The following is a 24,268-nucleotide window of genomic DNA, read 5'->3' on the forward strand; positions in this document are numbered from 1 at the left end:
CCCAGTGTGTGTCAGTGTGCACAGCCCCTCCCCCCCAGTGTGTGTCAGTGTGCACAGCCCCTCCCCCCCAGTGTGTGTCAGTGTGCACAGCCCCTCCCCCCAGTGTGTGTCAGTGTGCACAGCCCCTCCCCCCAGTGTGTGTCAGTGTGCACAGCCCCTCCCCCCCAGTGTGTGTCAGTGTGCACAGCCCCTCCCCCCAGTGTGTGTCAGTGTGCACAGCCCCTCCCCCCCAGTGTGTGTCAGTGTGCACAGCCCCTCCCCCCCCAGTGTGTGTCAGTGTGCACAGCCCCTCCCCCCCAGTGTGTGTCAGTGTGCACAGCCCCTCCCCCCCAGTGTGTGTCAGTGTGCACAGCCCCTCCCCCCCAGTGTGTGTCAGTGTGCACAGCCCCTCCCCCCCAGTGTGTGTCAGTGTGCACAGCCCCTCCCCCCCAGTGTGTGTCACTGTGCACAGCCCCTCCCCCGCAGTGTGTGTCAGTGTGCACAGCCCCTCCCCCCAGTGTGTGTCAGTGTGCACAGCCCCTCCCCCCAGTGTGTGTCAGTGTGCACAGCCCCTCCCCCCCAGTGTGTGTCAGTGTGCACAGCCCCTCCCCCCCCAGTGTGTGTCAGTGTGCACAGCCCCTCCCCCCCCAGTGTGTGTCAGTGTTCTGAACAACACCAATGATGTGAAACACTTGTTCCCTGGGCTGTGTAAGATGGATTTTCAGACACCAAGTCACTCTCCTGCATTAAGGGGCATTAAGAACCCGAAACCCGGGAATCCGAAAGAGCATCAGGATTACATCCCCTGGTACCTAAAGTAGTAAAATCCTACTAAGAGCTACTTTTTTTTGGTCAGCCGGGTGTCTGACACATGCGGAAACCCATCACTGCGCTTAAGAGTATCCAAACCAACCTGAGATTTCCATGTGTCCCACCTACACATGGAAATCCCAGAGATAGGTTGTTGGAATGGAATTCTCTCTCTCCCTGGAGGGACCATCCTGTTTACCTAATTCCTGAGAGTATTGGGTATAGGTTGGCAAGAGCCAAGGCTTGTGGACCCAGAGTATAGAGTCTAACCAGCTAAAATCACATAGCTTGCCATTGATATTTCTGCCTGACAAGCGTTCCTGTTGCTTGTCCAGCTAGGACCACTATACCCGTTAGGGCATTGGCTTGCAGGGTTAACAGGATAAGGCATCCAGCGAGTGTGGGTTTGAGCCCTCATTAGCTTGATGGTAGCGCAAAGCGCTATGAGACAGCCTTCCGACTTAAAAGGCGCTATATCAAATGTAAGGATTATTACTTTTTATGTATGTCCCTCCACTCCTCTGCACCCCCCTACCTCTCTGACCTCCTCTCTCCTCACAACAGTGCCCGTTGTCTTCGCTCCACCAGGTCTGGCCTCCTCCTTGTCCCCCGAGTCCTCCGCTCCACCATCGGCGACCGTGCCTTCCGCCACTATACCCCGAGGCTCCGGAAATCCCTTCCTCACTCCCTTCGTCTCGCTCCCTCTCTTTCTATTTTCTGGTTTTGACTGAAGACCTTTCTTCTCGACCGCGCCTTTGGTCACCTTCCACCCCTTCCCCCTAGCTTGACCCCGGGATCCGTTACTGTGAAGCTCTCTGAGACTCCGTCCGGCGTGGAGAGCACTATATAAATCCAAGTTGTTGTTGTACTAACATAAAAACTAACAACTGAAAATCCAGGATTCATTGAAGAAAATCACGGGATTACAGGCTGAGCCTGGGTAGAAGGGGAGAACAGGTCTTTCCACTTGCAATGCAGTCGGCAGGTGTTTAAACCATTTGCCATTTATCTACCCAGATACAAACTCTCCATAAATCCTTTTGTATTGTATCTCTCTTCATGCCACATCTTGTTTTATCATACAACATAGTCCAATCAGCAAAAATGAAGACAGTCTTTTTAGTGTAAGCTCATAAAGGTCATTAATAAATAAATATAGCAGAAGTTCTGCTACTGATCTTTGTGGATATCTAGTAGTCAGTGCTGCACACACAGCTTGAAATAGTCTTACATATTATGCCTGCTGTACTATCTATTGCCAAGATGATTTTTTAGTTTGCACTTCAGTTTTGCTTGTTTAAGCGTGTCAGGTTGGTTCAGTTGGTAGTACTCTTATTATGGGATACAGGTAGTTTGGGACATATGTGCATGTGACCACCAGGAAGGTGGAAGGCAAACTAGATGGACCTTAGTCTTTTTTCATCTAGCATTTCTTATGTTCTTATGACTCAGAGGGTTGTGGTTCAAGCTCCACTTCCCGGCACCTCCCTCCACAAGCTGCAGGTCATTCAGAACTCTGCAGCTCGTGTACTATCCCGCACCAGGCTTCGCGACCACATCACTCCCGCCCTCGTGCTCTACAAATGCAATCTTGTTGTTGTTGTTGTTGTTTGTGAAACATTGCTGTCCACCAATTGGCTGCTGCTTTTACCTACAAATAAACAGTCACTACACTTCATAAGAAAATCCTGTGGACCCCTTTTAGACATCACAACAATGTGATATGCCTCTATATCAAATGCAAGTATTCGTATCATATCATTATTGTGTAACCTAAGAAATGTTTGAAAGCTACCAGTAGGTGGAGCAACCGTTTCCAGGTAAGTGGATTTGCCTTCTTCCAGCTCATTCCCATTGCTGTTTATGCAATAGATAATTTGTAATAATACAGTAGTTATTTTGAATTGCTAGTTACAACTACTAATTTGTTTTCTGGGCTTGAACACTCCAAACAAAATCTCCCCTAGAAAGGCAACCTTTACACAATAGACAGGCTCGGGCAGGAACTGGGATACAGGACCAATTAATCTAAATAGTTGTTGGACAAAAAAAAATTTCAAACTATTTTACTGGAGAGTAATAATTTTCATTTATTGTACAACGTTTTAGTACGTTAAACCAATTCTACTGAGTTATAATACTATGAACAGTGTTGTTGGGTGCAATAATTGAGAGCAGTGTTATGTTACTAGATGTATTGATAGAATTGGTACTGGGTGCATTGACTGGGTTGTTACTGAATATATTACAGTGTACAGGGACTGGATATATTACAGTGTACAGTGACTGGGTGTGTTACAGTTTACAGTGACTGGGTGTGTTACAGTGACTGGGTGTGTTACAGTGTACAGTGACTGGGTGTTACAGTGACTGGGTATATTACAGTATACAGTGACTGGGAATGTTACAGTGTACAGTGACTGGGTATCTAACACTGTATAGTGACTGGGTGTTACAGTGCACAGTGACTGGGTATATTACACTGTACATTGACTGGGTATATTTCAGTGTAAAGTGACTGGATATATTACAGTGACTGAATATATTACATTGTACAGTGACTGGGTGTGTTACGGTGACTGGGTGTGTTACAGTGTACAGTGACTGGGTATTACAGTGACTGGGTATATTACACTGTACAGTGACAGCGTATATTACAGTGACTAGGTGTGTTGTGGTGTACAGTGGTTGGGTGTGTTATGGTGTGTGCTGATTCGGTGTGTTACGGTGTACAGTGGTTTGGTGTGTTGTGGTGTACAGTGGCTGGTTGTGTTGTGGTGTACAGTGGCTAGGTCTGTTATGGTGTGCGCTGGTTCGGTGTGTTATGGTGTACAGTAGTTGAGTGTGTTGCGGTGTACAGTAGCTGGTTGTGTTGCGGTGTACAGTGGCTGGTTGTGTTGTGGTGTACAGTGGCTCGTTGTGTTGTGGTGTACAGTGGCTGGGTGTGTTAGGGTGTACAGTGGTTTGGTGTGTTACGGTGTACAGTGGTTGCGTGTGTTGGACTACGGGAACTCTCTCCTCGCCGGCCTTCCCGGCACCTCCCTCCACAAGCTGCAGGTCATTCAGAACTCTGCAGCTCGTGTACTGTCCCGCACCAGGCTTCGGGACCACATCACTCCCACCCTCGCTCGCCTCCACTGGCTCCCCATCCCCCAGAGGATCGAATTCAAGATCCTCATCCTCACCTACAAGGCCATTCATGGCCTCGCTCCCTCCTACCTCTCCGACCTACTATCCCCCTACCCACCCGTACCCTCCATTCCTCTGGCTCCGGTCTGCTCCACATCCCCCGCCCCAATCGCCCTACCATCGGTGGCCGGGCCTTCAGCCTCTCAGCCCCTCGGCTCTGGAACTCTATCCCCCAGTGCCTTCGCCGCCTCCTCCCTTTCCTCCTTCAAGGCCGGTCTCAAGACCTTTCTCTTTGACCGTGCCTTCAGCTCCCCTCTCGACTCTCTACCCCCTCCTCGCTCCCTCCCTTCTCTCCCCTCACCCTGACCATTTCCCCCCTGCTCGGGTCCTGACCCAACTGTACAGCGCCTTGGGACGTCCTCCCGACGTGAAAGGCGCTCAATAAATGGAATCTTGTTGTTGTTGTTGTGTTGTTGTTGTGTTAGGTTGTACAGTGGCTGGGTGTGTTGCCCTGTGCGCTGATTAGGTGTGTTGTGGTGTACAGGGGTTGGGTGTGTTGTGGTGTACAGTGGTTGGGTGTGTTGCGCTGTACAGTTGCTGAGTGTGTTACCGTGTACAGTAGTTGGGTGTGTTACCCTGTGCGCTGGTTGGGTGTGTTGCAGTGTACAGTAGTTGGGTGTGTTGTCCTGTGTGCTGGTTGGGTGTGTTGCAGTGTACAGTGGCTGGGTGTGTTATGGTGTACAGTGGCTGGGTATGTTGCCCTGTGCGCTGGTTGGGTGTGTTGTGGAGTACAGTGGCTGGGTGTGTTGCTCTGTGCGCTGGTTGGGTGTGTTGTGGAGTACAGTGGCTGGGTGTGTTGCCCTGTGCGCTGGTTGGGTGTGTTGTAGAGTACAGTGGCTGGGTGTGCTACGGTGTGTGCTGGTTCGGTGTGTTACGGTGTATAGCGGTTGGGTGTGTTGCGGTGTACAGTTGCTGGGTGTGTTGCAGTGTACAGTGGCTGGGTGTGTTGCGGTGTACAGTGGCTGGGTGTGTTGCGGTTTACAGTGGCTGGGTGTTTTGCGGTGTACAATGGCTGGGTGTGTTACGGTGTACAATGGCTGGGTGTGTTACGGTGTACAGTGGCTGGGTGCGTTGCGGTTTACAGTGGCTGGGTGTGTTACGGTGTACAGTAGTTGGGTGTGTTGCCCTGTGCGCTGGTTGGGTGCGTTGCAGTGTACAGTGGCTGGGTGTGTTATGGTGTACTGTGGCTGGGTGTGTTGCCCTGTGCGCTGATTAGGTGTGTTGTGGTGTACAGGGGTTGGGTGTGTTGTGGTGTACAGTGGTTGGGTGTGTTGCGCTGTACAGTTGCTGGGTGTGTTGCAGTGTACAGTTGCTGAGTGTGTTACGGTGTACAGTAGTTGGGTGTGTTACCCTGTGCGCTGGTTTGGTGTGTTGCAGTGTACAGTAGTTGGGTGTGTTGTCCTGTGCGCTGGTTGGGTGTGTTGCAGTGTACAGTGGCTGGGTGTGTTGCCCTGTGCGCTGGTTGGGTGTGTTGCGCTGTGCAGTGACTGGGTGTGTTGCAGTGTACAGGGCTGAGTATGTTGCCCTGTGCGCTGGTTGGGTGTGTTACGGTGTACAGTGGCTGGGTGTGTTGCCCTGTGCGCTGGTTGGGTGTGTTACGGTGTACAGTGGCTGGGTGTGTTACGGTGTACAGTGGCTGGGTGTGTTATGGTGTACAGTGGCTGGGTGTGTTATGGTGTACAGTGGCTGGGTGTGTTGCCCTGTGCGCTGGTTGGGTGTGTTGCGCTGTGCAGTGACTGGGTGTGTTGCAGTGTACAGGGCTGAGTGTGTTGTGGTGTACAGTGGCTGGGTGTGTTGTGGTGTACAGTGGCTGGGTGTGTTGCAGTGTACAGGGCTGAGTGTGTTGTGGTGTACAGTGGCTGGGTGTGTTACGGTGTACAGTGGCTGGGTGTGTTACGGTGTACAGTGGCTGGGTGTGTTACGGTGTACAGTGGCTGGGTGTGTTACGGTGTACAGTGGCTGGGTGTGTTATGGTGTACAGTGGCTGGGTGTGTTATGGTGTACAGTGGCTGGGTGTGTTGCCCTGTGCGCTGGTTGGGTGTGTTGCGCTGTGCAGTGACTGGGTGTGTTGCAGTGTACAGGGCTGAGTGTGTTGTGGTGTACAGTGGCTGGGTGTGTTGTGGTGTACAGTGACTGGGTGTGTTGCAGTGTATAGTGGCTGAGTGGGTTGAAGTGTACAGTGGCCCGGTGTGTTACGGTGTACAGTGGTTGGGTGTGTTGCGGTGTACAGTGGTTGGGTGTGTTGCGGTGTGCGCTGGTTGGGTGTGTTGCAGTGTACCGTGGCTGTGTGTGTTGCGGTGTACAGTTGTTGGGTGTGTTATGGTGTACCGTGGCTGGGTATGTTGCCCTGTATGCTAATTAGGTGTGTTGCGGTGTACAGTGGTTGGGTGTGTTGCGGTGTACAGTGGTTGGGTGTGTTGCGGTGTGCGCTGGTTGGGTGTGTTGCAGTGTACAGTGGCTGTGTGTGTTGCGGTGTACAGTTGTTGGGTGTGTTATAGTGTACCGTGGCTGGGTATGTTGCCCTGTATGCTAATTAGGTGTGTTGCGGTGTACAGTGGTTGGGTGTGTTGCGGTGTACAGTGGTTGGGTGTGTTGCAGTGTGCGCTGGTTGGGTGTGTTGCAGTGTACAGTGGCTGGGTGTGTTGCGGTGTACAGTGGCTGGGTGTATTACGGTGTGCATTGTTTGGGTGTGTTGAAGTGTACAGTGGCTGGGTGTGTTACAGTGTACAATGGTTGGGTGTGTTACGGTGTGCGCTGGTTCGGTGTGTAGGTGTGTACAATGGCTGAGTGTGTTGCGGTGTACAGTTGATGGGTGTGTTGCAGTGTACAGTGGCTGGTTGTGTTACGGTGTACAGTGGTTGGGTGTATTACGCTGTGCGCTGGTTGTGTGTGTTGCGGTGTGCAGTGGTTGGATGTGTCACAGTGTACTGTGGCTGGGTGTGTTGCGGTGTGCAGTGGTTCGGTGTGTTGCGGTGTACAGTGGCTGTTTGTGTTACGGTGTACAGTGGCTGGGTGTGTTGCGGTGTGCAGTGGTTCGGTGTGTTGCGCTGTACAGTGGCTGTTTGTGTTACGGTGTACAGTGGCTGGATGTGTTGCGGTGTGCAGTGGTTCGGTGTGTTGCGCTGTACAGTGGCTGGGTGTGTTACGTTATGCACTGGTTGGGTGTGTTGAGGTCTACAGTGGCTGGGTTTGTTGTGGTGTACAGTGGCTGCATGTGTTACGGTGTGCGCTGGTTCGGTGTATTACAGTGTACAGTGACTGGGTTTTGGGGTGTGCGCTTGCTGGGGGTGTTGGGATGGGCGGTTCCTGGGGGTGTTGGGGTGTGCGTTAGATGGGGGTGTTGGAGTGGACGTTTGCTGGGGGTGTTCCTGGGGCTGTGGGATGTGCGGTGTCTGGCGTTCTTGGGGTTTGCGGTGACTGAGAGTGATGCTGGGGGTGTTGCTTGGGGTGTTGGAGTGTGCGGTGGCTGGGGATGTTGGGGTGTGCTGTGGCTTGGGGGTGTTGCTGGGTGTGTTGGGGTGTGCGGTTGCTGCGGATGTTGCTGGGGGTGTTGGGTTGTGCGGTTGCTGGCGTGGTGCTGGGGGTGTTCGATTGGACGTTTGCTGGGGATGTTGCTGGGGTGTTGGCGTGTGCGGTGACTGGCGTTGTTGGGGTGTGCGGTGACTGGGGGTGATGCTGGGAGTGTTGGGGTGTGCGGTGGCTGGGTGTGTTGCTTGAGGTGTTGGAGTGTGCGGTGACTGGCGTTGTTGGGGTGTGCGGTGACTGGGGGTGATGCTGGAAGTGTTGGGGTGTGCGGTGGCTGGGGTTGTTGGGGTGTGCTGTGGCTGAGGGTGTTGCTGGGGGTGTTGGGGTGTGCGGTAGCTGGGTTTGCTGGGGTGTGCGGTGGCTGGGGGTGTTGCTTGAGGTGTTGGGGTGTGCAGTTGCTGGGGGTGTTGAGGTGTGCGGTGGCTGGGGGTGTTGGGGTGTGCGGTGGCTGGGGGTGTTGCTGCTGGTGTTGGGGTGTGCGGTGAGTGGAGGTGTTGCTGGGGGTGTTGGGGTGTGCGGTTGCTGGGGGTGTTGGGGTGTGTGGTGGCTGGGGGTGTTGCTGCTGGTGTTGGGGTGTGCGGTGGCTGGGGGTGTTGCTGGGGGTTTTGTGGTGTGTGGTTGCTGGGGGTGTTGCTGGGGGTGTTGGACTGTGCGGTGGCTGGGGTTGTTGGGGTGTGCTGTGGCTGAGGGTGTTGCTGGAGGTGTTGGGATGTGCGGTGGCTGGGGTTGTTGGGGTGTGCGGTGGCTGGGGGTGTTGCTTGAGGTGTTGGGGTGTGCAGTTGCTGGAGGTGTTGGGATGTGCGGTGGCTGGGGTTGTTGGGGTGTGCGGTGGCTGGGGGTGTTGCTGCTGGTGTTGGGGTGTGCGGTGGCTGGAGGTGTTGCTGGGGGTGTTGGGGTGTGCGGTTGCTGGGGGTGTTGGGGTGTGCGGTGGCTGGAGGTGTTGCTGGGGGTGTTGGGGTGTGCGGTGGCTGGGGGTGTTGCTGGGGGTGTTGTGGTGTGCGGTGGCTGGGAGTGTTGCTGCTGGTGTTGGGGTGTGCGGTGGCTGGGGGTGTTGGGGTGTGCGGTGGCTGGGGGTGTTGGGGTGTGCAGTGGCTGGGGGTGTTGCTGCTGGTGTTGGGGTGTGCGGTGGCTGGGGGTGTTGGGGTGTGCGGTGGCTGGGGGTGTTGCTGCTGGTGTTGGGGTGTGTGGTGGCTGGGGGTGTTGCTGGGGTGTTGGGGTGTGCGGTGGCTGGGGGTGTTGCTGGGGTGTGTGGTGTGCGGTGGCTGGGGGTGTTGCTGGGGGTGTTGCTGGGGGTGTTGGGGTGTGCGGTGGCTGGGGTGTTGCTGGGGGTGTTGGGTTGTCCGGTCGCTGGGGGTGTTGCTGGGGGTGTTGTGGTGTGCGGTGGCTGGGGGTGTTGGGGTGTGCGGTGGCTGGGGGTGTTGGGGTGTGCGGTGGCTGTGTGGGTGTTCGGTGGCTGGGGTGTTGCTGCTGGTGTTGGGTGTGCGGTGGCTGGGGGTGTTGCTGGGGGTGTTGGGTGTGCGGTGGCTGGGGGTGTTGCTGGGGGTGTTGGGGTGTGCGGTGGCTGGGGGTGTTGCTGCTGGTGTTGGGGTGTGCGGTGGCTGGGGGTGTTGCTGGGGGTGTTGGGGTGTGCGGTGGGTGGGGGTGTTGCTGAGCGTGTTGGGTTGTGCGGTGGCTGGGGCTGTTGCTGGGGGTGTTGCTGGTGGTGTTGGTGGGGGTGTTGGGGTGTGCAGTTGCTGGGGTTGTTGAGGTGTGCGGTGGCTGGGGTGTGCGGTTGTTGGGGTGTGCGGTTGTTGGGGTGTGCGGTTGTTGGGGGTGTTGGGGTGTGCGGTTTTTGGGGGTGTTGCTGCTGGTGTTGGGGTGTGCAGTGTTTTGGGTTGTTGGGGTGTGCGGTGGCTGGGGTTGTTGGTGGGGGTGTCGGGGTGTGCAGTTGTTGGGGTGTTGGGGTGTGCGGTTGTGGGGGTGTCGGGGTGTGCGGGTGTTGGGGTGTGCGGTTGTTGGGTGTCGGGGTGTCGGTGGGGGTGTCGGGTGTGCGGGTGTTGGGTGTGCGGTTGTTGGGGTGTCGGGGTGTGCGGTTGTTGGGGGTGTCGGGGTGTGCGGGTGTTGGGTGTGCGGTTGTTGGGGGTGTCGGGGTGTGCGGTTGTTGGGGTGTTGGGGTGTGCGGTTGTTGGGGGTGTCGGGGTGTGCGGGTGTGGGGTGTGCGGTTGTTGGGGTGTCGGGGTGTGCGGTTGTTGGGGTGTTGGGGTGCGCGGTTGTTGGGGGTGTCGGGGTGTGCGGGTGTTGGGGTGTGCGGTTGTTGGGGTGTCGGGGTGTGCGGTTGTTGGGGTGTTGGGGTGCGCGGTTGTTGGGGGTGTCGGGGTGTGCGGGTGTTGGGGTGCGCGGTTGTTGGGGGGTCGGGGTGTGCGGGTGTTGGGGTGTGCGGTTGTTGGGGTGTCGGGGTGTGCGGTTGTTGGGGTGTTTGGGGTGCGCGGTTGTTGGGGTGTCGGGGTGTGCGGGTGTTGGGGTGGGGTTGTTGGGGGTGTCGGGGTGTGCGGGTGTTGGGGTGTGCGGTTGTTGGGGTGTCGGGGTGTGCGGTGTTGGGGTGTTGGGGTGTGCGGTTGTTGGGGGTGTCGGGGTGTGCGGGTGTTGGGGTGTGCGGTTGTTGGGGTGTCGGGGTGTGCGGTTGTTGGGGTGTCGGGGTGTGCGGTTGTTGGGGTGTTGGGGTGTGCGGTTGTTGGGGTGTCGGGGTGTGCGGGTGTTGGGTGTGGGTGGGGGTCGGGTGTGCGGTTGTTGGGGTGTCGGGGTGTGCGGTTGTTGGGTGTCGGGGTGTGCGGTTGTTGGGGTGTGGGGTGTGCGGTTGTTGGGGTGTTGGGGTGTGCGGTTGTTGGGGGTGTCGGGGTGTGCGGGTGTTGGGGTGTGCGGTTGTTGGGGTGTCGGGGTGTGCGGTTGTTGGGGTGTTTCAGTGACGCAATGGTGTGGGCGGAGCAGTTGAAGTCTCGCGTTGTTTGGCGGTGACGGGGTAAGATGGCGGCGTCGCGCACTGAGTGACTCGGTCTGTAACTGACTAACTGTCTCCTCTCACTCACTCACTGAGGCCTCGGGCCTCGCCGTGACCTCCCGTGTCAGTGTGTGCTGTGGGGGTGTCGCCGGCCTGAGGCTGAGGAGCCGCGGGTCACACTGCTGCCCAGAACCTCGGCCACACTGGCGCTCCGTCCCTCTGCCCTGTCCGTCCCTCTGCCCTGTCTGTCCTCTGCCCTGTCCGTCCCTCTGCCCTGCCTGTCCCTCTGCCCTGTCCGTCCCTCTGCCCTGTCCGTCCCTCTGCCCTGCCTGTCCCTCTGCCCTGCCTGTCCCTCTGCCCTGTCTGTCCCTCTGCCCTGTCTGTCCCTCTGCCCTGCCTGTCCCTCTGCCTGTGCCCTGCCTGTCCCTCTGCCCTGCCTGTCCCTCTGCCCTGTCTGTCCCTCTGCCCTGCCTGTCCCTCTGCCCTGTCCGTCCTCTGCCCTGTCTGTCCTCTGCCCTGTCTGTCCTCTGCCCTGTCTGTCCTCTGCCCTGTCTGTCCCTCTGCCCTGCCTGTCCCTCTGCCCTGTCTGTCCCTCTGCCCTGCCTGTCCCTCTGCCCTGCCTGTCCCTCTGCCCTGTCTGTCCCTCTGCCCTGTCTGTCCTCTGCCCTGCCTGTCCCTCTGCCCTGCCTGTCCCTCTGCCCTGTCTGTCCTCTGCTCTGCCTGTCCCTCTGCCCTGTCCGTCCTCTGCCCTGCCTGTCCCTCTGCCCTGTCCGTCCCTCTGCCCTGTCTGTCCCTCTGCCCTGTCTGTCCCTCTGCCCTGTCCGTCCCTCTGCCCTGTCCGTCCCTCTGCCCTGTCTGTCCCTCTGCCCTGCCTGTCCCTCTGCCCTGCCTGTCCCTCTGCCTGTGCCCTGCCTGACCCTCTGCCCTGTCCGTCCCTCTGCCCTGCCTGTCCCTCTGCCCTGCCTGTCCCTCTGCCCTGCCTGTCCCTCTGCCCTGCCTGTCCCTCTGCCCTGCCTGTCCCTCTGCCCTGTCCGTCCCTCTGCCCTGTCTGTCCCTCTGCCCTGTCTGTCCCTCTGCCCTGCCTGTCCCTCTGCCCTGCCTGTCCCTCTGCCCTGCCTGACCCTCCGCCCTGTCCGTCCCTCTGCCCTGTCCGTCCCTCTGCCCTGTCCGTCCCTCTGCCCTGTCCGTCCCTCTGCCCTGTCCGTCCCTCTGCCCTGTCCGTCCCTCTGCCCTGTCCGTCCCTCTGCCCTGTCCGTCCCTCTGCCCTGTCCGTCCCTCTGCCCTGTCCGTCCCTCTGCCCTGTCCGTCCCTCTGCCCTGTCCGTCCCTCTGCCCTGTCCGTCCCTCTGCCCTGTCCGTCCCTCTGCCCTGTCCGTCCCTCTGCCCTGTCCGTCCCTCTGCCCTGTCCGTCCCTCTGCCCTGTCTGTCCCTCTGCCCTGTCTGTCCCTCTGCCCTGTCTGTCCCTCTGCCCTGTCTGTCCCTCTGCCCTGCCTGTCCCTCTGCCCTGCCTGTCCCTCTGCCCTGTCCGTCCCTCTGCCCTGTCCGTCCCTCTGCCCTGCCTGTCCCTCTGCCCTGCCCGTCCCTCTGCCCTGCCTGTCCCTCTGCCCTGCCTGTCCCTCTGCCCTGCCTGTCCCTCTGCCCTGCCTGTCCCTCTGCCCTGCCTGTCCCTCTGCTCTGTCTGATCCTCTGCCCTGCCTGTCCCTCTCCCTGTGCCCTGCCTGTCCCTGTGCCCTGCCTGTCCCTCTGCCCTGCCTGTCCCTCTGCCCTGCCTGTCCCTCTGCCCTGCCTGTCCCTCTGCCTGTGCCCTGCCTGTCCCTCTGCCCTGCCTGTCCCTCTGCCCTGCCTGTCCCTCTGCCCTGCCTGTCCCTCTGCCCTGCCTGTCCCTCTGCCCTGCCTGTCCCTCTGCCCTGCCTGTCCCTCTGCCCTGCCTGTCCCTCTGCCCTGCCTGTCCCTCTGCCCTGTCTGTCCCTCTGCCCTGTCTGTCCCTCTGCCCTGCCTGTCCCTCTGCCCTGTCTGATCCTCTGCCCTGTCTGATCCTCTGCCCTGCCTGTCCCTCTGCCCTGCCTGTCCCTGTGCCCTGCCTGTCCCTGTGCCCTGCCTGTCCCTCTGCCCTGCCTGTCCCTCTGCCCTGCCTGTCCCTCTGCCCTGCCTGTCCCTCTGCCCTGCCTGTCCCTCTGCCCTGCCTGTCCCTCTGCCCTGTCTGACCCTCTGCCCTGCCTGACCCTCTGCCCTGCCTGTCCCTCTGCCCTGCCTGTCCCTCTGCCCTGCCTGTCCCTCTGCCCTGCCTGTCCCTCTGCCCTGTCTGACCCTCTGCCCTGCCTGACCCTCTGCCCTGCCTGACCCTCTGCCCTGCCTGACCCTCTGCCCTGCCTGACCCTCTGCCCTGCCTGATCCTCTGCCCTGCCTGTCCCTCTGCCTGTGCCCTGCCTGTCCCTCTGCCCTGCCTGTCCCTGTGCCCTGCCTGTCCCTCTGCCCTGCCTGTCCCTCTGCCTGTGCCCTGCCTGTCCCCCTGCCCTGCCTGTCCCTCTGCCTGTGCCCTGCCTGTCCATGTGCCCTACCTGTCTCGCTGCCTGTGCCCTGCCTGTCCATATTCCCTGCCTTTGCCTGTGCCCTGCCGTTGCTGGCCTGTGTTGTGCCTTGCCTGTGCTGGTCGGTGTCTATGTTGCCCTCTGTGGTCAAAAACTCTTAACAGTAGTCACTGTGGAGGCTCATAAATGAAAATGGGTGAGGTTGGAGGATGATTGGCTCTGGTGGAATGAAATGAATTTTGTGCCTTCAGGTGAAAAAAAATTGGCCAGGGAGAACACAGATTTATAAATCATTTTGTTTACACTGTGGAATATCAGGTGCTTGTTCATTAAAAGTCAAAGGAAGGTGAAATGAATAAAACATATTTCTGATCACAGGACTTCCAATCACAGAACAATTTCGAAAACAGTAGTATAGAACTTGTTTATAAACATGCCAAGCCGGTAATACTTCATGTAGTTTGGCCAGGAAGAGTTGTTGAATATTAACTCATTGCTTTGACGAGATTGATTTAATGGCACTGTTCCTAATAGGTTAAGGATAATGATCACTAAACAAACAGATCTGTGGTTCTGATTTAATAATTTTCAGGAAAGAGTCTTCTGTGCAGGAATTATTTTAAAGCTTAGGATAAATGTCGCAGAGTATAATGGGGTGTATTTGAATGCTGGTTAGTTTTTAAACTTGATTCCTGAGCAGAAGCCATGCACCTATCTTGGTGATTTGGAAGGGATGAGTGTGAGAGAGGTTTGGAGAGATAGCAAAAGCACTGCCATGCCATTATTTGATTGCTGCACACAGCATGGTTGACTGCAGTTGAATGAGAGCCCTGACCAGTTTTGTTTTCCTGGGATTACTCAGTTATTTTTAAACTGCTTCTCCACTCAAGCAGAATACTTGCTGGTTGAAAGCCTGCAAATGCACCCAGGAGGTAGAGATTGTGTTCAATTAGAAGTGCCCTGGAGACATACAGAACAGTAGTCATGTAGTCATGCACGCTTGCATATTCTAATTGGTTGTATTGACTGTTTAGCAATCTTCCTCTTTCTCCCCTCTTCCAATAGTCAGAGAGTATTATGTTTTGCAGTAGTTTGACATTAAGCATATGTGAAACAGTAGCAAAATATTTAATTATAATATAATAATTATAATAGAATCATAATAGAATCATTTGGAGTCCTGTAGCTCAGTGGTTAGAGCACTCGCTTTGCAAGTGAGAGACCTGAGTTCAATTCCAGGCAGAGGGCGAAACCTTGGGCAAGTTTCCTTACTCCACACACCTAATAATAATCCCTCCAAAACCAAAAACAATAATAAAATTGGCATTTTCAATCTATGACTGTTTGTGGGACATTGCTGTGCGCAATTGGCTGCCGCGTTCGCCCACAAATTTACAGTCAATTCACTTTACAGTGTGTTCTGTGAAGCGCTTTGGGACGTCCTTCCGACGTGAAAAACGCTATATCAAATGCAAGGATTATTATTATTATAATCTAAGTCTCTTGAAGGGTAACTAAACTTTCAATTAAACAACTATTGTATTTGTAATCAGATTGCCTGTGTCAGGAACCGTTGTATAGTACAACGGTACTATACGGTATGTAATGTGCATTTAGATTTGCTCTGTATGCCACTATTCCTATTTGTGAGAGCCAGTTGACTTCACTGTGGATAGGCTTGTCAGTAAAACCAAATCCCATGGGTTGGATTGCTTACAATGAGCTCAGCAGACAAGTACAAAAATAGAAACCTGATAGGTGTTTTTTTTTGTTTTCATTTTTTAGAGCTCTTCCCCCATAAACAATATCAATTTTCCAATTTGTGCTCTTTCCAAGCCATTGTAAATTGTGTGCCTTTTGTGGTTTAGCTCTGTAAGCATGGAATTGTTCTTTTGTGCACTCTGTTTTATTCTTTCGTTCGCTCACTTTTTTTCCCCAGTGAGCAGTATCAAAGCAGTATCGAGAAAGTAATTGTGAAAAATTTGTTTTAAACTATTCATTTACTTGACTGTTTTATTTAATACAGCACTTTTTTAAAAAAAGGCAGCTATGAAACTAGTAAGACCTAATGGCTAAATGGATAAGTGTGGAGATGTTTTTGGCCCAAATAATTTTATTACCAAATTTCCCCACCTGATATTTGCCCAGAAAAATATTTGCATTTTTTAAAGTAAAAATCATAAATTACTGGGAAATGTTTTAAAAAGCTCGATAAACTAACAGATATTTAGGTGGGTAAAAATGAGCTGACTTGAGCAGGTCTATTTAATATCACTTTTATGTTGTGTTTCCCAGTGGTGGTGGAATTCTGAAAACTGCAATATGCCCTCTGGACAGTGCCTGCACAGCATGCTCTGCATGTGAGTGGATGTCTTGGCGTCATAGAGTAAATATCAAGATGATGGCCGAGACAATATTTGCCATCAGCAAACCACTAGATTGATTTCTCTGTTGGCCAAAGAATAGTACCAGAGGCTGGGAGCTGTGCTTGAAAATCAAAACCGCTTTACTCCTTATATTTTATTGATGATTCCTACATCATCATGTTATTACCTAACGCAGTGACATCAAGATTTTTGCACAGACACAGAACTAAGCCAACTAGCTTCAGATCTTGGACTTTTCATTATCATTTTTCCATTTCGCCCACAAAACACACAGTCGCTACACTTTCAGTCTGTGCTGTGAAGTACTTTGAGACATCTCGAAGACATGATAAGGTGCTGTATCAAATGCAAGGATTATTATCATCATTGCCCAATCTTGGAGGCAATGATAGATCTAACTCAGGGCTGGATCTGAGCACATCTGGAGCCAGGAAATCATCCCTTGTTCTGGAAATAGGCTTGACTCCAGAGACAGACTAGTGGTATGAAAGAGGTTCAGTCAGAATAGTCAGACCTTAGTATAACCTTCCCATGGTGCAGCAAAGCTTTTTTTTTGCCTGACACATGCACCTAGTTACTTCACTGTGTGACAGTAATGTATTCGAGATGCTGTAGTGGTTTGATAGATGTTTGTGATTTCCCCAGGTGACACATTTTTAGACTGTTACACTGTTCATTGGACGCAAAGCATTTCCCTGCAGAGAAAAAATACAATGCAAGCTTTCAAGCTTGAGGCTATTTTTACTCTGGTTGCCTGCTACCTAATAATAGTGGAATCATAGAATCCTATAGGACGGAAGGAGGCCATTCGGTCCATCGTACCAACTCTTTGAAAGAGCTATCCAAGTAGTTGCACTCCGCAGCTCTTTCCCTATAGCCCTACAATTTTTTTCTTTTCAAGTTCCCTTTTGAAAGTTATTGTTGAATATGCTTCCAACACCCTTTCAGGCATTACAGGATACAAGTAGTATCAAGATATTTTGTTCCTGGTCTTGTTGCTGGTTCTGATAATGTTATTTACGAATAGGTGGTAATAATAAAAATAATTACTAATCCTTGAATTTGATGTGTTCTTGTTTCCATTTATACACAATATAGTCCTTTGTTTTGAGGTGTGGATAACTTTTAGTTTGATCAAATGTCTATCAATGGAATGTACATTAGCTTATTAGCTTCTGCAGTTGATGACCAAAATCTTCGAAAAGATTCTTAAGCAGTTTTATCCTTCTGATTCTATAGGTTTGTGTGGCTTGTCAGAGCAGGGCCAGTTTTCCAAAATGTAAAAAAAAGTCCTCTGCACATGTTTAAGAGATATTTATTTGTCAAGTATGGTAATATTTTTCTCTTATATTACTATGCCTTGATATAAAGCTATTGTGATTACAGTATTATGCATCGTACTTTAGGACTCTGGCTGGTTTAAACCTTCTGAAGGTGTGATCATGACAAAGCAAGCACTTGACCAATTGCAAGTTATAAAGTGACAGAGATTTCTGTGTGATGTAATGCTGTGAATTATGATTGTCTTAATGTTACAAAATTTCTGTAAAAAAAAACTGCTGCTATCATGCAGGCAATCCACTTAGATTGAATCAAAGTAAGCTGTTAACGTGGATAAATAAACGGTGAGCTCCCATTAGAATTGGGTTCCTTTCCTTCAACAGAACATTGATGTGATAAAGATTTCCTCTTTGCCATTGATATATTATATATTCATTTTGAGTTGTGGAAGACTTTTAGTCTGATCAAATGTCTATCCACAAAGATGTAAATTTGCTTATTTTGGTTTGAAAAGAGTCAAAAATATGTTCCTTGGGTTTGGTGTGTGCTAAGTTATGAAAAGGCCACAACACTCACTTCTTGGTTATAAACTCTAGGAGGCACATTTCTATACTTTTTAAAATGTTGCGAGGCATAAATTACATTTTAACTCACAGTGTTAGATCAGACTTTCAGGAAAAAAAGACGGTGAGTGTAAAAGAAGTCGCTGGGAACACTCAGCAGGTCAGGCAGTATCTTTGGAGAAAGGAAAGTGAGTCAACGTTTCGGGTCCACGACCCTTTGTGAGAACCTTGTGACTTCTGTTTTTGTTTCAGATTTCCAGCAGTATTTTGCATTTTAAGTGTAGATGAGATGACCAAACATTCCACAATGTAAAATATTCCATGAATCAGGTTGTGCTTGTACTTGGGCTGGAGAGAGTGTGTCACCTGTGGAGGATTGGAAGGTGGCAAAATGGGAATGGATAAATTTTCTGAACTAACATTGAAGTTCAGAGCTCTTGTGCTAAATTTATCCTCAGGAGATTAAATAGCTCTGATGTAGAATCAAAGATAGGTTAGATCTATGAGAAAGAGAAGAGTAGGCTCTATTGAGTTAAATTATCTCATTCTATGTTTCACTTCTTTTAACTTTTATTCTTTGGTCAGAGTAACCACTTGGTGTACTATCCTTAATGCAAGCTCAATTCAATTGTAAGATAATGTTACAATACAAATATACATTTATATACATTTACAATTACATTTTATGTTGCCTTTCATGTTTAGAGGAGGTCCCAAGGCCCTTGGCACCAGAGCTGGAGGAGGGAACTGAGAAGGTTAGGGAGGGAGGAGAAAAGATGACTGCAAATATTTTTGTTTGAAAATATGATGCTTTTTTCCTTTGATTACAGATATCATGTTAGCATAACTACTACTACGGATGGGTGTGAGTAAGCTCGATGTTCTCTACAGGCGACTCCTCCTCACAAAGCTCTTCATTCAGGGATGGGGAAAACCAGATGACTTGAGAAGGTCCTGACTGATACCAACATCCTACTTGCATAATTTGAATGTTTTCTTTTAAGTGTGACACCAAAAGCATGGTAGCTCTCATCACAATGGCGCTCATTCAGAAGGCTTTATTTAGACTCGGATTTCCTTGTTCATCCAATTGCTGAACCTTACAACATGGAAACAAGTCACAATGTCCAGGTGTTTTTGGAGGTTTTTCTCTATGTGAACCTCGGTGCACTCTCCTGCTCTCTCCAATTAATATTCTTCCTCCAAGCATCCATCTAAGTTCCCTTTTAAAATAATCTATGTTGTTTACTTATGGCAGGGAATTTCAGTGTAATTTTTTTCATAACCTCCCCTTTAATTTTTTTTGTGATTTTTAAACCATTGTTACTGACTTGCCAACCAGTGTAAATACTGTAATCTGTTGCTATGTACACCTTTGTAAATTTAAGAAGGCTTATTAGGTCATTCAGACTTTAATTCTATGTTTGGCAACTTCATGCTGAAAGGCTGAGTCCAATCCTGCCACGTAAAAGCCCACAGTCTCTCCATGTGCTGCCATTTATTGTGGTTGTAGAGATATCTGCTTCTTGGATAGATTGCCCTCCGAGCTGAGGAATAGTACAGTAATGGATATGGACATAGAGAGAAAGGAAGAGAATAAGAACATTAAATTGCATTATAAATAAAGGATATGTGCAGGATATGGGATACATTTTACATCCCACAATGGATTCAATAACTCCGGAGGATTGTGGTTGAGCGAGATATGGTCAATGTCTCCCATATGCTATAATTCCTATTCTGTGGCTCCTCATCTTTGTATTCTGCCACCTCTAATTATAATAATAATAATAATCCTTGCATTTGATATTGCGCCTTATCACGTCTTTGAGACGTCTCAAAGCACTTCACAGAATATACTGTAAAGTGAATTGACCGTATATTTTGTGAGCAAAACGCGGCAGTCAGTTGCGCACAGTAGTGTCCCACAAACAGTAGTGGATTGAGTGACCAATTTATTAACAATGCCACAATTATGACCAAGGTAATTTCCAATCACTTTTATCTACTTCATTCATATCGCCTTGCTTGTCTCAAACTTTTTCTGCATTCACTTTCTGCCCTTGGAGTAAAGTCCCTCATCACCTCTCTCACCATTGCCCTCTTAAATCAAAGCTCCTTCTGTAACGGCCTGCAATCCATCCAAATGTCGGAGCATTATTTGACCCACTCAAATTGCGTTGATTCGATCTCCACCATATTATGGACTGTCAGTACCTCCCCAATTTACTTCTACCCTCTTCCCCCTCCCAGTACGTCAGTCATCTCCATGGTTTTGGGTCCATAGGCACACAACCTGGTACAACCAGCCTAACCAACCATTGCAAACTACGTCTCAATAAGCAATATTGCCTCTCTCTATCTCTCTCTGGCCAATTATTATTCCAGGATCACCTCTTGAAGTAAAAGAGCAGGGTTTTTCTTTATCTGGGAGAGAAAATTTATTGGCTAAAAAGTATGGAGGTTGCCAGCCTATCTGTCTTCACTGCTCTTTGCAATGTTCCTGAGCCAGTTCCGTTCCAATTGTGGAGCTGTAAATTGAGGTGAAAATTATTTTTAAAAATGATTTAGACTCTTTTAAGTCAACTATTGTGTGCATGCTTGTGACAGATGAAGAGAGTCAATGGGACATTGTGTTTGGACCTTGAGTGAAGGTGGAGGCAAAGTTCACAATAGCAATGTTAATAGTTTAGTAAAAACATTGATGAAAATGAAGAATACTATCCCAATTTTTTTTTTAAATCGCAGAATATTTGAATTTAGGAAAACGATAGGAAACCGGGAAAGCTGTCAACGTATGGTTCCAAAAGACTACCCTATATTAATCGACAAGGTAAAAATTATTTTAAATTGCATCATTAAGTAGTGAAATATATACTAGGTACTACAACAACAACAAAATTACATTTGTATAGTGCCCTTTCTGTTGGGAGGACGTCCCAAGGCGCTGGACAGACAGCGTTACGGACTCGAGCTAAGGGTCAGGGTGGGAGAGGGTGGAGGGCAGGGGGGGAAGCAGGGAGATCGAAAGCACGACCAAAGAGGAGGGCCTTGAGGTGGGTCTTGAAGGTGGCGAGGGAGGGGGTGGGATGGAGGGACTGCGGGATAGAGTTCCAAAGGGTGGGGGCAGAGTGGCGGAAGGCCCGCCCGCCGATAGTGGGATGAGCAAGGTGGGGGACGTGAAGCAGGCCAGAGCCTGCTGAGCGGAGGGAGCAAGCAGGATGGTAGGGGGTTAGGAGGCCAGAGAGGTAGGGGGGAGCAAGACCATGGAGGGCTTTGAAGGTGAGGACCAGGATCTGGAACTATAACCTCTGTGATGGGAAGCCAGTGGAGTTGGATGAGGATGAGGGTGATAGGGTCGCGGAGCCTAGTGCGGGAGAGGACACGGGCTGCAGAGTTCTGGATGATCTGCAGCCTATGGGGGGAGGATTTGGGAAGGCCGACAAGCAATGAGTTTGCATAGTCGAACCTCGATGTAATGAAAGCGTGCATGAGGGCTTCGGCAGCCTGCAGTGTGAGACAGTGTCAGAGCTGGGTGATATTGCGGAGGTGGGGGAAGGCCATGGCGCAGATATGCAGTAGAAAGGATAGTTGAGGGTCAAATAAGACGCCAAGGTTCCAGACTGGCTTAGCAAGATGCAGTGTGCAACCATGGATGGTGATGCTGTCAGCGCCTCAGTCTTGTTCACATTCAACTGAAGAAAGTTAGCTCTCATCTGGGACTTGATGTCTGACAGATATTCTGTCAGCACAGCAGTGGTCCTGGAGTCAAGGTTGGAGGCAGAGAGGTAGAGTTGGATGTCATCCGCATACATGTGGAAGTTGACCCCATGTCTGCGGATGATGTCATCAAGAGGGAGCATATAGATATTGAAGAGGAGGGGACCAAGGACAGCCCTGAGGAACGTCGCACAAGGGCTAGAGGAGAAGCAGTTTGAGGAGATGAAGTGCAGGCGGTATGAGAGGTACTATCTGAACCAATCAAGGACAGCGCCGGGGAGAGGAGAGGCGGTGGATGAGGATAGAGTGGTCAACGGTGTCAAAAGCAGCAGAGAGGTCAAGGAGGACGAGGAGGCAGAGGGAGCCCTGGTCACAGATGGACAGAATGTCATTTGTCACTTTGACCAGGGCTGCTTCTGTGCTGTGGGCGGCACAGAAGTCTGATTGGAGGGGTTTGAGAAGGGAATGGTGGGAGAGGAAGGAGCGAAGCTGAGAAGCAATAACTTGTTCCAGGACCTTGGGGAGGAAGGGGAGGTTGGAGATGGGGCAGTAGTTAGGGAGTTGAGAGGATGGGCGGAGGAGCCAGTTCGTGATGAAGAAGAGGAGCCTGGGGTTGTCCTTAGCCTCCAAGATTGTTGTTTGTTTTTGTTGTAGGTACTAGGTTTGGGATATGAGACAGGAAAAAGTAGCTGGTTCTCATCATTCCAATGTCTTGATCTGTGTGTCTTGCTTGTTTTTTTTAATCTCTAGAGAATGTTTTGGTTGACATGTGAAAACAATATAATCTGCTGATGTTGCACCTTTTGTGATTGACCAGTATCTTATTTATACATAGAAAAGAATCAATTTCAACTGAGGTGGGGTGGGGGGAGTTAATTGTGTACATCTGCTTTGAAGGTTTCTTGGCTGAGTTTGATTATCAATTCAATATAACCCAACCATGGAAGTTATGGGGATACTTTGGGTCTCATATTCTGTCATGTCTAATTAACTGCCTGGAAGGTGGCAGAGTTATTACGTACACACTTGGATGATCTCTCTTCTGAGTTCAGTAAAACTCATTGGCATAGGATGCGTCATGTAGGGAAGCTACTGTGAATCATTTAACATTGATGGTTATCTGATACAATCAAAACATTTTGCAAAATCAATAAAGTAGTGATAATGGGGGACTTCAATTATCCTAACATGGACTGGGAAACACACAGTGTAAAGGGCAAGGAAGGGGAGGAATTCCTGAAATGCGTGCAGGGGAACTTTCCGTATCAGCATGTTTCCAGTTCAACAAGGAAGGAAGCAGTGCTGGATTTAGTTCTGGGAAATGAAGTGGGGCAAGTGGAGCAGGTTTCAGTAGGAGAGCATCTGGATAACAGTGATCACAATATCATTAGGTTTAGAACAGTTATGGAAAAGGACAACAATCAATCAAAGGTAAAGACCCTATCCCGAAGTAGGCTGATTTCAGTGAGCTAAAAAGGGACCTGGCCAAGATAGATTGGAAAGAAAGATTGACAGGTAAGACAGTAAACAAACAATGGGAAGCCTTCAAGGAGGAGATAGTTTGGGTACAGAGCAAATACATTCCCACAAAAGGGAATGGTAGGACAGTCAAACCTCCCTGGATGACTAAGGAAATTGGGTTTACAATAAAACAGAAAAAGGAGGTTTATGACAAATGTTAGGTCCAAAACACACAGGATAATCAAATAGAATACAGGAAGTACAGAGCAGAAGTGAAAAGGGAAATATGAGTGGCGAAGAGATTGTACGAGAATTTTCTGTTTTATTAGTTGGAAACATAAAAGGGAACCCTAAGGTATTTTTAAGCATATCAAAAGTAAAAGGTTAGTCAAAGGTAGGGTTTGTCCAATTAGAGACCCTAGTAGAAATCTTCTTGTTGAGGCAGAGGGCATTGCTGATGTACTAAATAAGTGCTTTGCAACTGTCTTCACAAAAGAAGATGATGCAACCAATGCCACAATATCTCAGGTGTGTGAACAGAAATTGGATATGATAAAAATCAAGAGAGAGGAGGTCCTAGGCTACTGAGGGAAGCAAAGGTGGAAATAGCGGAAGCTCTGGCCACAATCTTTCAGTCCTCTTTGGACACTGGAGTGGTGCCAGAGGACTGGAAGGTTGCAAATGTTACTCTCCTGTACAAAAAGAGGCAGAACAACAACAACAAGATTACATTTGTATCGCGCCTTTCACGTCGGGAGGACGTCCCAAGGTTCTGGACTGTGTACAGCATTTCAGACCTGAGCTGGGGTTGGAGGGGAGGGGAAGGGGGGTGACCAATGGCATGGTCGAAGAGGAAGGTCTTGAGGCGGGACTTGAAGGAGGCTCCTTAGCAAAGGAGGCGAAGCAAAGTGATTGGGGGATGGAATTCCAGAGCTTGATGGCTCTCCCACCAATGGGGGGGCGGGTGGGTCGGGGGACGTGGAGGAGGCCGGAGCCGGCTGAGCAGAGGGAATGGGCGGGTTGGTAGGGGTTTAGGAGTTCTCAGAGGTAGGGTGGGGTGAGGCCATGGAGGGCTTTGTAGGTGAGGACCAGGATCTTGAACTGGATCCTCTGAAGGATAGGGAGCCAATGGAGTTGGGCGAGAATGGGGGAGATGGGGTCACGGAGTTTGGTGTAGGAGAGGACACGGACTGCAGAGTTCTGGATTATCTGCAGCCTGTGGAGGGAGGAGTTGGGAAGGCCGACAAGCAGGGCGTTTGCATAGTCGAGCCTGGAGGTGATGAAGGCATGAACAAGAGTTTCAGCCGCCTGAGGGGTGAGGTAGTGGCAGAATCGGGTGATGTTACGGAGGTGAGGAAAGGCAGAGCGGGTCATGGTTTGGATGTGGGGAAGAAAAGACAGTTGAGGGTCGAACAAGACACCGAGGTTCCTGACTGGCTTGGTGAGTTGAAGTGTGCAACCATGGAGGTTGATGCTGCCAGAGCCTGAGGTGCTTGAGGCGCTGGCGTGAGCCAATCAGGAGGGCCTCAGTCTTGTTCACATTCAACTGTAGGAAATTTGCCCTCATCCAGGACTTGATGTCCGACAGGCAGTCTGTCAGGACAGCAGTGGTCCTGGAGTTGAGGGTGGAGACAGAAAGATAAAGTTGGGTGTCATCCGCATACATAGGGAAGCTGACCCCATGTCTGCGGATGATGTCACCAAGGGGGAGCATGTAGATATTAAAGAGGAGAGGGCCAAGGACAGAGCCCTGGGGTCGCCAGACGTGACAGTGCAGGGACTGGAGGAGAAACTGTTGGAGGTAACAAAGTGGAGATGGTGAGAGAGATAGGAATCGAACCAGGCAAGGGCA

The 24,268-nt window shown here is 51.1% G+C and overlaps 1 protein-coding gene across 4 annotated transcripts in view; it reads left to right on the forward strand.

Annotated features, from left to right (window-relative positions):
- The first annotated feature begins 10,430 nt into the window (after positions 1 to 10,430).
- Positions 10,431 to 24,268, forward strand: part of abhd18 (abhydrolase domain containing 18) — a 55,577-nt gene continuing 41,739 nt past the window's right edge. The window contains exons 1-3 of one of the 4 annotated variants that reach the window (XM_042337085.1): positions 10,431 to 10,498; positions 18,066 to 18,186; positions 19,984 to 20,068. In XM_042337085.1, coding sequence (XP_042193019.1) covers positions 18,095 to 18,186; positions 19,984 to 20,068 — 177 coding nt within the window. In that variant the 5' untranslated portion in view covers positions 10,431 to 10,498; positions 18,066 to 18,094. Of the gene's footprint in view, positions 10,532 to 18,065; positions 18,187 to 19,983; positions 20,069 to 24,268 lie in introns of those variants that run through there. The other 3 variants (XM_042337094.1, XM_042337089.1, XM_007911143.2) reach the window with 3 other exon arrangements.

The sequence above is a fragment of the Callorhinchus milii genome, unplaced genomic scaffold, assembly GCF_018977255.1.
Source record: "Callorhinchus milii isolate IMCB2004 unplaced genomic scaffold, IMCB_Cmil_1.0 Scaffold1, whole genome shotgun sequence".
In the NCBI taxonomy this organism is placed as follows: domain Eukaryota; kingdom Metazoa; phylum Chordata; class Chondrichthyes; order Chimaeriformes; family Callorhinchidae; genus Callorhinchus; species Callorhinchus milii.